The sequence below is a fragment of a genome, unplaced genomic scaffold (genome assembly GCF_019419815.1).
Source record: "Pyrus x bretschneideri cultivar Hongxiangsu unplaced genomic scaffold, Pyrus_bretschneideri_v1 Contig19, whole genome shotgun sequence".
Lineage (NCBI taxonomy): Eukaryota > Viridiplantae > Streptophyta > Magnoliopsida > Rosales > Rosaceae > Pyrus > Pyrus x bretschneideri.
In genome coordinates this window covers 7,417,464-7,429,725 of record NW_025999490.1, presented here as the reverse complement: position 1 = coordinate 7,429,725, position 12,262 = coordinate 7,417,464, and the positions used below count along the sequence as shown (strand labels likewise).

At 38.6% G+C, this 12,262-nt stretch overlaps 1 protein-coding gene across 4 annotated transcripts; it reads left to right on the top strand.

The window, feature by feature from the left end:
- Positions 1-2,491: 2,491 nt before the first annotated feature.
- On the top strand, positions 2,492-10,988 carry LOC125468279. 4 transcript variants are annotated; one of them, XM_048582493.1, is made up of 14 exons: positions 2,492-2,664; positions 2,874-3,083; positions 3,264-3,345; positions 3,434-3,537; positions 3,796-3,922; positions 4,006-4,100; positions 4,366-4,489; positions 7,897-7,977; positions 8,680-8,778; positions 8,866-9,048; positions 9,692-9,832; positions 9,931-9,987; positions 10,268-10,405; positions 10,643-10,988. In XM_048582493.1, the coding sequence occupies exons 2-14, from the start codon at positions 3,043-3,045 to the stop codon at positions 10,832-10,834; spliced, it is 1,464 nt and encodes a 487-aa protein (XP_048438450.1). In that variant the 5' UTR covers positions 2,492-2,664; positions 2,874-3,042; the 3' UTR covers positions 10,835-10,988. The 4 variants fall into 4 exon arrangements, with proteins under 4 accessions (XP_048438450.1, XP_048438452.1, XP_048438451.1 ...); XM_048582495.1 differs by having other exon boundaries at positions 3,264-3,349; positions 3,448-3,537; positions 3,882-3,922; XM_048582496.1 differs by having other exon boundaries at positions 2,493-2,664; positions 3,264-3,349; positions 3,882-3,922.
- Positions 10,989-12,262: the final 1,274 nt, after the last annotated feature.

The following is a 12,262-nucleotide window of genomic DNA, read 5'->3' as shown; positions in this document are numbered from 1 at the left end:
GACCAATGGTGCAACATATTGTTAAGTTTGAGGATTAAAGAAATTAATATGAGAGTTTATGGTCTAAATTAAACTCATAGTGAAATTCAAGGACTATTTGCCATATGCCATGCATTAGATTATCGTTATTTATGCATCGTTAGTTGCATTATTAGTTGTGTATATATATATATATATATATATATATATATATACATATGCATATTGGGTGCTGCGGACGCACAGGTAAGTGCAAGGTAAGTGTTATTCATGTTTATATTTAGTAGTGATTCGAGATGCTTAGAGAGCTCATAACCTGCACCCCCGGTGTTAGTGCTCCCGCCCAGAGTAGGGCACAGTCCTTCACGTGTTGTTCACCTCCCGCACCATACGCTCAGCTTGGATCCAAGTTAGGTGCACAGTCCTGTCGTACAGACCACTTTAGATGGTTCCGACTCGTAGGTGACCCGCGATTATTCGCACAGCCTTCACATGATCGTAGCACTAGAGCGTTCATATGTATTACACCCAGGCCTGTCGTACAGACCACTTTAGGTGGTTCCGACTCGTGGGCAGGTTTAGTTATTGTGATTGAGATCTGAGCTCTAGATGCAGCCGTACAGGTCACGTTAGGTGACTCCGGCTGCCAGATTATATATTATTAATGTGACTTATACCTGAGCACTTGCATTTCATTATGAGGTTCCGACATGGCATATTCTTGAGCATGATTGGCATATCTATATATACGTACATATGTTTATTTTCTGGGAAGTATACAGGTTTTACGGTGAGGAGTTATAACTTATTTATTAAATGGTTTTCCAAAAGCTTTGTTTTTGCCCACTCACGCTTTTATTTTGCGCCCCTCCAGGTTCTAGCTGTTTAGTTGGTCTGGTGGTTTCCCAGAGGGCTTTCCCGGCATTTCTGACAGACGTTCACCAGCGTAGGTCTACCTTCGGGTGTACTGTTGTCGCGTCATTTTATTTTGGACTACTTTAGGCGTTATGCTCTGAACTTGTGTCTCACTTACGCTAGCACTTATTACTTCTACCTTATGTATGCTAGTTTTTAATTATTCGTACTTTTACGTTACTACTTTATTAGCTTCCGCACTGTGCACATGGCTACGTCACTTCCATGTGACGGCCAGCATGCCCTGATCCCGTTCGGGGTGTGTCAATACGATGTAAATCTATCATCTCTAATTAAAAAAAAAAAAAAAAAAAAAAAAAAACTCACTTCCACTCTCTCCTCTCCCACGTTTTGTCTCACTTTCTTACTCTCTCCTTTAATTTTAGGGTAAATTACACTTTTCATATCTCAGGTTTGGGATCTATTTCAATTCCTTACAACATCTTTAAAACATTTCACTTTCATATCTTAACTACAATTTTATTTCAAAATAATACCTCTGTTAGATTTTCCATCCAATGGTTTGTTAAATGCTAACGTGGCTGCCACATTTGTGCTGATGTGGTTGCCACGTGGCAAAAATAATAATTTTTTATACATTAACAATATTATAATATTAACCCTAAAAAAATTAAAAAAAATAAACCAGAAAAACCCGAACCTATATCCCCTTCCCCGCAACCCCACATCCCATCCCCACCCCCTTACCCATCTCTTCCTTCCTGTTCGTCCATCCCCACCCCTTTACCGATCTCTCCCACTCTTCTTCTTCCTCCACACCAGCCCCAACACACTCCCTGACACCCTTTTTTCAATTCCTTCATTCCCTCTCCCTCTCTAGGGTTTGAGTTTCAAATTCCACCCTTCTCCCGCCTCTTCCCCTGTCACCCTCCGTCTCCCGCCTCCACGCATCTCCTTCCCCCAAAACCCATATCCCCCTCCACCTCTCCCACCTCCAAGCCCCCACCTTTAATCACTTCTCTGCTTTTTTTTTTTTTCCACTAGTTTTCTTAGAAACCCCCGCAACCCAAATACCTGCAACCGTCGCCCAGGCGGGGAAGGCAAGTGGGTCATCCCCCGGGGGGGGGAACAGATGAGTTTGGTTTCTTCTTCTTCTAGGGGAAGGGATTTTGTACCTGCAACCGTCGCCGAGGAGGGGGGGAACAGACGGGTTTGGTTTCTTCTTCTTCTAAGGGAATGGATTTTGTAAATAGGAGTTGCAGAGAGGTGAGGGGGATGGAAGGGAATCTGGGTTGGGTTCGGGTTTTTCTGGTTTTTTTTATTTTTATTTTTATTTTTTAGGGTTAATATTATAATATTGTTAATGTATAATTTTTTTTTTTTTTTTTTTGCAACGTGGCAGTCACATCAGCATTTAACAGATCATTGGATGGAAAATCTAACGGAGGTATTATTTTGAAAGAAAATAGTAGTTAAGGTATGAAAGTGAAATGTTTTAAAAATGTTATAAGGAATTGAAATAAATTTCAAACCTGAGGTATGAAAGTATAATTTACCCTTAATTTTAACAATCAAAATAAAAAATTTCACGCAGTGGGCATATATACAAGTGTATTATTTAAGTTTGCGAGAGGGTTTGTTTTGTTTTGTAGCACTGCAAACTTCGTGATTTATGATTTGTTGCGTTGTGTTGCTGGGGTTTCTTTGTATCCAACTGTAAAGTGGGAAATTGCGGCTAGGTACTGGAGCTCACGGTGTTTCTGGTGGTTGCTCACGGGGCAATACTCCAGCCCTAGCCAACAGCCCTAGGTAAAAAGCTCTGCTCTGCTCTTTTTCGCTATTTAGTTGCAACTTAGAAAATGATTATATATAGAGCGTTCATAAGATAAGAGTTGGTGGTGAGATCTGAGAATTCTATTTCTCAATTTTATTTCTTTTCCCTTTCATCATTCGGGCTTTTGTTCCTTCCTTGTTTCTTAATGATAATAGGCGGCTAAATAGCTTAAATAATTTCTCAGATTTGAGGGAATTTTGAAGTGAGGGAGGATTCTCAGTTGCCAGGAATTGGACTCCGCTGCTGTCGTTTTTTTTTTAGGTTTTTTGTTTTTTTTTTTTTTTTTTTTTTTTTTTTTTTATATCTGTCAGACTTATGGGTTAGAGTAGCCTTGAGGGACGTTTGGAAGCAAGATGATCCATCAGTTCATTAATTTTGTCATTCGCCCTCCCAGGTATGCGTCTCATCTCATGAATCATGATGTTTCTTGCTCTGAGTTTCATTGACCAAAATCATATCTTCTGCAATTAACATAGTTCAAAATGATATATTGAACTTCATATTGGTGATTTTTTTTGTTTCTTTCCCTTTTGATGCTTGCCCATTTCTACGCATCTGCAATGTTGATAAACAGGGCAGAGTATAGCCCAGATCAATATCTTTGGGAAAAGGATTTCACGCTTGCAGGCAGAGCATACAAACGACAAGACTTGGAGGCAAGTATGGGCACCAGTTACCGCTTATCAGAACATTCTAGTTTTTGCTTGGCAGCAATGTTAGTTTATATGTATTAAATTCTTGCAGCTTACGAATGCTAGGGGCCATACCTTGCGTTGTAGTCATTATCTGCCTTCACCTTTCCCTGAAGATGTTTCTCTTCCATGTGTTATATACTGCCATGGAAACAGGTACGTAATGATTATTTGAGAGATTTTTCTTTTCCTTTTTAACAAAGTAAATGTGTATTTGATTATATATTCACTTGGGTTTCTTTTCTGGGTTCCACCTGTACATTGTGGTTATAAACAGATTCTTGAATGTCATACATTAGTTTCACTTTTCCGGCACAGCTCTCTGGTTTGTTTTAAATAATTGTACATGAGTGTTAAAGGTGCTTTATAGATAAAGAGGTAGAACTTACTCTGTGGTAATGGGAAACGATGCAGTGGGTGTAGGGCAGATGCAAATGAAGCTGCTGTAATGCTTCTTCCATCAAATATCACCGTTTTTACTCTTGATTTTTCGGGTTCAGGATTATCTGATGGTGATTATGTCAGCCTTGGTTGGCATGAGGTACGGTGTAACTTTCATTGTTATTTTCTGCTTACTTTTCTCACTTTGTGCAGTTTTGTAATTTATTTTCTTTCCTGTGTCAGAGAGATGACCTTAAGATTGTGGTTTCATATTTAAGAAGCAAAAAGCAAAACTTGCGTATAGGTCTTTGGGGGCGATCGATGGGTGCAGTCACATGGTACATAATCTTTGTCATTTGTTGACTCGTCATTAGACTAACTTGTATTATTGACTCGGATATGGAAGGGTCTGCTGAGATTCTTTCAACTTGTTACTACATTAAAAATTCATTTTGGGTCAAAGATGGTTATATTCTCACTACCAAAAAAAAAAAAAGATGGTTATATTCTTCTTCAAACATAAAGAAATACTTCTGCATTTTGCATGTACATAAGCATATTTTTGAAACTCCTGATGTAATTAACCTCATATGTCTATTGCAGCCTACTTTATGGAGCAGAAGACCCTTCCATAGCCGGAATGGTGTTGGATAGTGCCTTTTCAAGCTTGTATGTTCTAATGATGGAACTAGTTGATGTATACAAGATTCGGCTTCCTAAATTTACAGTACAATCTCTCTCTCTCTCTCTCTCTCTCTCTCTCCCTCCCTCCCCCCCCCCCCCCCCACAACACACACACACACACACATTTCTGTCAGCATCCACAAAAAACTATGGATAAATTCATCATGTGCAAAACCTGTAAACAAGTGCTCCTGAAAAAATAAATTTTCAGCTGGATCATAAAATCTTGTAGTTGGGCTGAAAATGACATGGCTGGGACTAGTAATTGACATAATTGATAAAAGAGAAACATAGTTTTGATTCTTGATACCACTAAATAAGTTAAGAACCCGACAAGGTCAATGTTGCCAACCGAAATCCGTATAGGATCGTGATTTACAATTTATACAAACCTACCTGCCAACCTACCTAAGTAAAGTCACATACGCCTGCACACCCCACGCCTATTCACACAGATGGGAAAAATGATCTCTTGCCAGGGTGTAGAATGTCAACTGCACACCCCGAGCACAAGCTTACAAAATAACATTCAAGACTTTTGAATGAGAGAAACTACTCTCTTTATGTATAATTTGGTTAGAGTATGGAGCTAAAATAAGGGGTAATCCATGGGCTGAGATTTTTTAACACCTCGTGGTAGAGAAAGTGGAAAAGGGATCAAAGATATGGAAATGCTAGATTTTAGCTGTATTTTGGGTGGAATGGTCGGAAGATGAAAAAGAAGGTTTTTGAAAATTATAGAGGTGAGGGTGTGGAGGCTTTATGGGGTAAAGTAAATATTTTGGACTTCACTTTAGCCTTCTTCTAAATTCTGTTTCCCAAAGGTATTGAGACATTCTCAAGTATGGTGCTTTGAGAATTCTGGCAGACTTTCACAATAATGTGGTGGTTAACACAATGACGACAGAAACCTGTATTTGTTTAATTCCGAAGAAGAGTGATTCTTTGAAGATTGGAGACTACAGATCCATTAGCCTTGTTACTTGCATGTACAATATTATTGCCAAAGTTTCAGCTTTAAGACTTAAGGAAGTGCTCCATGTCATTCTCTCTAAAGCTTAAGGGGCTTTTTTTTTTTTTTTCAAAGATATGCTGATTCTTGATACTATTCTGGTCCTGAATGAAGTAGTAGAAGAGACTAGATCGAAGAAAAAAGGATTGGTTTTGGAGATCGACTTTGAGAAAGCTTACGACCATGTCAAGTGGAATTTTCAAGAGTTTGTGACGGAGATGAAATGTTTCAGACAGAGATGGAGGACATGGATTTATAGGTTTATTAAGTCAGCTAAGTTATCAATTTTGAGTAACTAGAGTTTATTGTCAAGGGAATCCTTTATCCCCTTTTCTTTTCAACTTAATGGTGGTTGCCCTTAGCTGATTAATTGAGTGTGAAAAGTTCAGATTAGTTGAAAATATTTGTGTGGGAAGGGATGAAGCGGAGGTTACTCATTTGCAATTTGCAGATGACACTATTTTCTTTTTCCCAGGGAACTGTCTCGTTTGGAAGAATCTTGCATCTGCTATTTGAGTGTTCTTAAGGGCGGTCAGGCTTAAAGATGAATAAGGCAAAAAGCTCTCTTTTCAACATTAATGTCGACGCCTCTTTTGTGGAGATTTTGGCTAACTCTTGGATGCATTCGGTGCTTGGCCAACTAAATACTTGCGTCTTCCTTTAGGCAGGAATCCTAGAGCCATCTCATTCTGAACCCAGTGGTTGAAAAAAATTGAGAAGAGGCTTCAAACCTGGAATCGGCTTTTCTTTTTAGGGGAGGCCATCTGACCAAATCCATGCTGTTTTGGGAAATTTTCCAATCTATTATCTATCCTTATTTAAGATTCCCATGGGAGTGGCTTCATGGAGGGAGAAGTTGATAAGAGGTTTCGTTTGGACATGTGTGGGAGACGGCTTCAAAGAGTAGGGTTGGTGGAGGTCTGGGAGTTGGGAATCTGATGGCCAGAAATATAGCCCTCCTAGGTAAGTGGCTGTGGAGATTTCAATATACTTGGGGGAATTATGGCATCATGTAATTAAAAGAAGTCTTTTTACCCAATGGTCCTGAGATTGGCATAGCTCCTCACATTTATCCCTGCCAGTGAAAATTCGAAGTGGTCCCTAAGCTTGTTCACCATAAATCATTTTGGTCATTCTGTGAAATTTTTTTCCATATTCTCGTTAAAGTGGAGGGGTTGGTTTGACAAAAATACCCTTAAAAAGGTGGTCAAGTGGTTGTTCACATGTGAATTTAACCAAGGATATTGATATGTTTTTCACAAAAGACCAAAATGATTTACGTTGGACAAACTCAGAGACCACTTTGATCGATTTTGGTTGTTAGGGACCAAAGTGAGGAGTCATGCCAATCTTAGGGACCATTTTGGCTAAAAAGCCTTAAAAGAACATATGGGATTTCAAACAAAGGATAGGTCTCCAACATTACATATGGTGGAACATGTCATAGTCCATGGAAGGACATCCCTCATGGATGCAATTTTTCATTGTGAACTGTCGTTTTGTTGTGGAAATGGAGCTAGAATCAAGTTAAGGGAAGATGCGTGGTTGGGGACCTCTTTACTAGAATCTTGGTTTCCAAGGCTTTACAACTTGTTTACTTGTCACAATATGGTTATTTCTTGCATTTTGAACCCTGCTAATGGCTAGAGCAACTGGGATTTTGTGTTCAGAAGGAATTTGAATGTGAGGGAGGAGGCAGAGGACACGAAAAGCTATTTTGCTCCTTCCCAGCCAATCAGGAAATCTAGGGTTTTGTTGACTTGGCTTGTTGCCCTTGCTAAGGTCAATACTTGTGATATGGTTCAAAGAGGACGACCTTATTTCAGTTTGTCGGCTCGACGGTCCGTCTTGTGTAAGTCTGATTTGGAATCTGTCGGTCATACTTTTCTTCACTGTCTGGTTTCCTTCCGCTAATGGTTGAAGCTGCTCAGGAAGATGGGTATAACTTGGGTAATTCCACGGTATTGCTTTTCTGTTGGCCAAACTCATGTTCTTGTTTAGAAGGGTAAGAAAGTTAAGGTTATGTAGGGTTGGTTCACGCGATGGCAAAGCTATGGGACAGAGTTCAGTTTTTGTCTGCCCTTTGGGCCTCAGTTTCCCTTGAGTTCAGGGGAATCTCTCTTTAATTTGTTTAGAATAGAAAGGGGCAGCCTTATGGTTTTTTTGGGTGTTTTAGCTCTTTTGCAGTTGTGTTTTTTTCTGCTTTCTGCTTGGGGTGGTTTGCTGGACCACTTTCTTTGTTGTACTCTTTCTTCTTCTTATTAATATCGTCTATTTATGTGAAATTGCCAATATCATTATCATTTTTAAGAAATTATTAGCACTTGCATGGTTGATAAAGCATTAATTATATTCATTCTGGTTTTACATGTTATCTCTTGAGTCTTAACCCCTCCTTCCTTTTAACCTTGGTTTCTTTATCTCTTCCTTTTAACCAGGTTAAGATGGCAGTACAATATATGCGTCGGATAATTGAGAAGAAGGCAAAGTTTGATATCATGGATCTTAATTGCTTGCAGGTCCTTCTATATAATAGTTTTGTTAACCTTGGACGAGTTATCATTAGCCCACCTTCCCAGCTATCTGCGGGGTCCACTCTGTTGTCTAATCCAATAAGTTTGGACCGTCTATTTTTTATGTTGCCTTTTAAAGACCATCCTTGCAAAAAAAGCCAATCATAAGAACTTTAGACAACCAATCATAATTAAACAAGTAGATGAACAGACCCAAATGCATTTATTTATTTTTCCATTCCTTTGTTCTTAGTAAACAATTGAATGGGAATCAAACGCATCCCTTTCAAATCCTTGATTGTTAGTAAATACAAGAACTGGAATGATACCCATACCTTATATGTAAACATGCCCTAAACTTATCAGGATTATCAAATGGATAAATAATTCCCGAAGTTGGCTGGTCTTTTGCATGGATTATTCTTAAAGGAGGCCTAAGAAATGGAGTGTTTGGATCATTGAACGACATTACAGGGTGGGCACTAGCAGAGTGTCCCTTGTTTTAGCCAAGGGGATCATAAAATGTGTCGTTTCTTGATGAGTTAGACACATGCTGAACCAATAGTTGATCATATATACGCATATATAATCATATAATTGTGTATATATTACCTACCAGTACATATATGTATATATATTTTTTTTTTCTGAAAAGAATTTTAATCTACCACTATATATTGAATTCGGCCATTTGTATAACACTGGCAGGTTGCACCCAAAACATTCATTCCTGCTTTATTTGGACATGCTAAGGATGACAAATTCATCCAAACCCATCATTCTGACATCATCTACAAGTCTTATGCGGTATTGTCTCGTTGAAGGGTCTTACACTTCCCTTAAAGTAATATGTTGCACTTGATGAGAAATAAATACATCTTTGATTCCTTGCAGGGGGACAAAAATATTATACATTTCGATGGTGATCACAACTCTTCTCGGCCACAGTTTTATTATGATTCAGTTTCCATTTTCTTCTATAATGTTCTTCATCCCCCGCAAACGTCTTGTCATTCATGTAAGCTTGAGAAGTATTATGATTTGGGGGATTTGAAGATTGGTGCTGGTTTGGATGAGGTGATTTCTGTTTCATATGATATATTGTGGAAAACCTTATTGTGTTACCATTGGTCGTTAATTTTATTATGATTACTGCTAGTATTGTACAAGTTGACTCTCCCACCAATGTACCTATGCTTTTAAGAATCTGTGTCAATGCACTGTAGCTCAATTGATACTTTGTAACCAAAGGGCTTTTCTGCCAAAATCAAAGTGAGAGGATGGAAGTTAGAGCTTGTGGCAGTCATGCATCATTTTTATATCATAGTCACCACCACTACCACTACCATCATCATCATCATCACGCACAAGATCACGATACATTTCAGTGCCGAAAAAACAAATACATACACATGCACAATCACCGTCCTCATTATCATTGGTCATAAATGGTAAGGTTCACTGAAAATTCTTCTATGCACCCGAGGGCTGGCTTCCCAGTTATAATTCAATGGTATCCTGTGCTTAAGGCAGGTGATGCACAATAATATTTTAACAATGATCAGTTGTCAGCATTTTATTATAGCTCATGTAATTAACAAAGCCATTTACATTGACTATCTGGGATTGTGCAATAGATGTCTACTTTGTGCTCCACTACCATAGAATGTTACACAATTTCCTGCACTAAAATGAATGTCCCGGCCCCTTGATTTTGTAGGGTTTGTTATATGAGATAATTACTGGTGTTCATTCTGCGGGTACTGACGTGGCAAGTTCATCTTCTGTTCCTCCTGCCATTTCAACCACAAAATGTGTTGGCGAACTTCTTTCTGAAATTGCACCAGTGACTGCTGCTGTTGTATGTATTTCCTTTCTTTTACGTTTTTTTTGCCTTTTGTCTCTCCATATTCTCCATTCTGTTGAGTCAGTCTGTAACATACTTAATTGAGAATGCAGGATTCTGTGCATGATGAAGCTGACACACTTAACAGTCACGAACCATCATATTTAGAGGTGATGTAAACTTTTAGATTTTTTTTCCCCATCTTTTCAATTGAGGTCAGGCATCAGAGTACAAAACCATGGATTGGCAATGGTTTTCAGTTAGCTTGGTAATGCAGATGATAGTTTCTTGTTCCAGTGGAGTGTTGTAAGTTCATGCATTGATGAAGTGCTTTTAAGTCGAGAAGAATTCAGCATACGTGTTAATAAATGAGAGATCATCTTTTATGACTTTTCAACTTGTCTGTTTCACAGATTATAATTCTAAAATACTGCAGTTATGGTTTTACAGGAGCAGCCCAATGATGAGAATGTAGAATGTTGTTCATATACAAGCTCAAACAGGGAGAGTTGGGGCAGATGCTCTTCATTAGGAGGCAGTGATGAAGAATCTTCTGCTGCTTGCACAGCTGCTGACAGCAGTCATCAGGTCTCTCATTCTCTCACAACACCCATCCTCTGAATGCGTTCATATTTCATATTCCTGTAGAGACTTTTGTTTTCTTCACACACCACTGTTATGTTTTTGGTACATTCATATCGACTGGAACTTAATAATGCATAATATACTTTTGCACATTCTTCATGTATGAGCACTGCATAGAGTATTTAAAATATATTTCAGGTTTTTTGTTTCATGATTTTACGTTGTCCCTTTTGACTGCAGAAGAACCTTAAGGTGTTTGCGATGCCTCTTGGATGCATACAACAAAAATCATCAGAATTAAGAAAAGAGGAAAAGAAAAAGAAGAAAGTTCCCATTGCTCCAAGGAAGCCCAAGGGTGAGAAATTTGAGAAGTTAGAGGCCCTTGGCAAACGACTGCGTCTTTGCATCCTAAAGCGAGTAAAAAAATTATAGATGTGCCACTTAGGGACTGCTGTAGTATAAAAAATTAAAAATGTTTGTAGCTGCAAATGTTTTACCTTATGATGATGTATTCTTCAACCTTGTATAGGTTGTTAAATCCCTTTTCCTTTTTCTTGTTTAAAATCATTGATTGGTGCTGTTCTTATTTCTTTGTCATGGCCCTGTTCTAATTTCTGCATGTCATTTTCATGTCACGTAAGGGCTTCATGAAGATGAATCCGGATCCTCTTTATGAGGATCCTAGAGGATCCATGAATCATATATGTGCATCGTAAATCATGCGATCATAAATCATTTTAAATATTTTATTTAATATTAAATACAAATAATACTTGACAAAAATTAACTGCACGATGTACGATCAACGGACACGGTTTACAGATCCTTAGGATCCTCACCAAAAGAATCCGGAGAGGATCCTGTTGGCATGAAGATCTACTGGTACCGGGTTCCTGATGTCCTCCGTCTCCCTCTCATGTGTCAATGATTGAATCGTATAACAACTATTTTTTTTTATTAACTCCCGGTGACTGGTACCGGGTTCCTGATGTCCTCCGTCTCCCTCTCATGTGTCAATGATTGAATCGTGTAACAACTATTTTTTTTTATTAACTCCCGGTGAAGTTTTGGGTGTTAAACGAACATGAGTTATGCAAGATTTTTTTTTTTTTGGTCAAATAAGATTGTCTTTATTTATAGAAGCTTGGGGTTGATGTAAAATTGTTATATGGTACTCATAAATCAAGCATAGGAACTGGCCGTAGGAGGACTTAGGTAACAGGTTTACCACCGACGCGGTGTCCCAGTACAGTAATTCAATACAATGTGGAGAGAAACTGTTGGCCCATAGGAGTACTAACATGAACAGGTTCACCGCCGCTGCCACCCCACGACGGTTTCTCATTCCAGATTCTGAACTCCCGCACTAACAACTGACGCCTCCAATCCTCGCAACAACTTCCCATATTATCCACAAATGTTTTCACCTGCTTCTCTTTGGATTTTGCTTTCTTATATTTACTCACATCGCCATACCAGTCCGTCTTTTACATATTGCCCTGATTTGGTCCAAAATTGTCTTGTTTGGGGTTTGCCAGGCATTGTAATTAAGATTTAGTATATTTAGGTATAACCCAATCCGTCGCAGTACTATACATGTTGAGGCCGACTCTTGGAAGTTCAAAACATTTTAGTGCTCGACTGTCTACAAAAGCACTTCTAGCACAAGTACTTTTGAGGCCGATTCTTGGAAGTTCAAAACATTTTAGTGCTCGACTGTCTACAAAAGCACTTCTAGCGCAAGTACTTTTTTTAGAGGCAATGCCAACCAAAGCCCTTAGTTCTGGTTGCAAAATTTGAATTGAAGTAACTAATGTCGGCTAAGAATATCAAAAGAAGAGGGAAATTATAAAAAGCATA

Bases quoted from the DNA above. Each gene is read 5' to 3' on its own strand.
- LOC125468279 (XM_048582493.1), top strand. From the start codon at position 3,043: ATGATCCATCAGTTCATTAATTTTGTCATTCGCCCTCCCAG. The intron at 3,084-3,263 runs GTATGCGTCTCA...GTTGATAAACAG, and splicing joins TTTGTCATTCGCCCTCCCAG to GGCAGAGTATAGCCCAGATC. The intron at 9,049-9,691 runs GTGATTTCTGTT...TTGATTTTGTAG, and splicing joins TTGGTGCTGGTTTGGATGAG to GGTTTGTTATATGAGATAAT.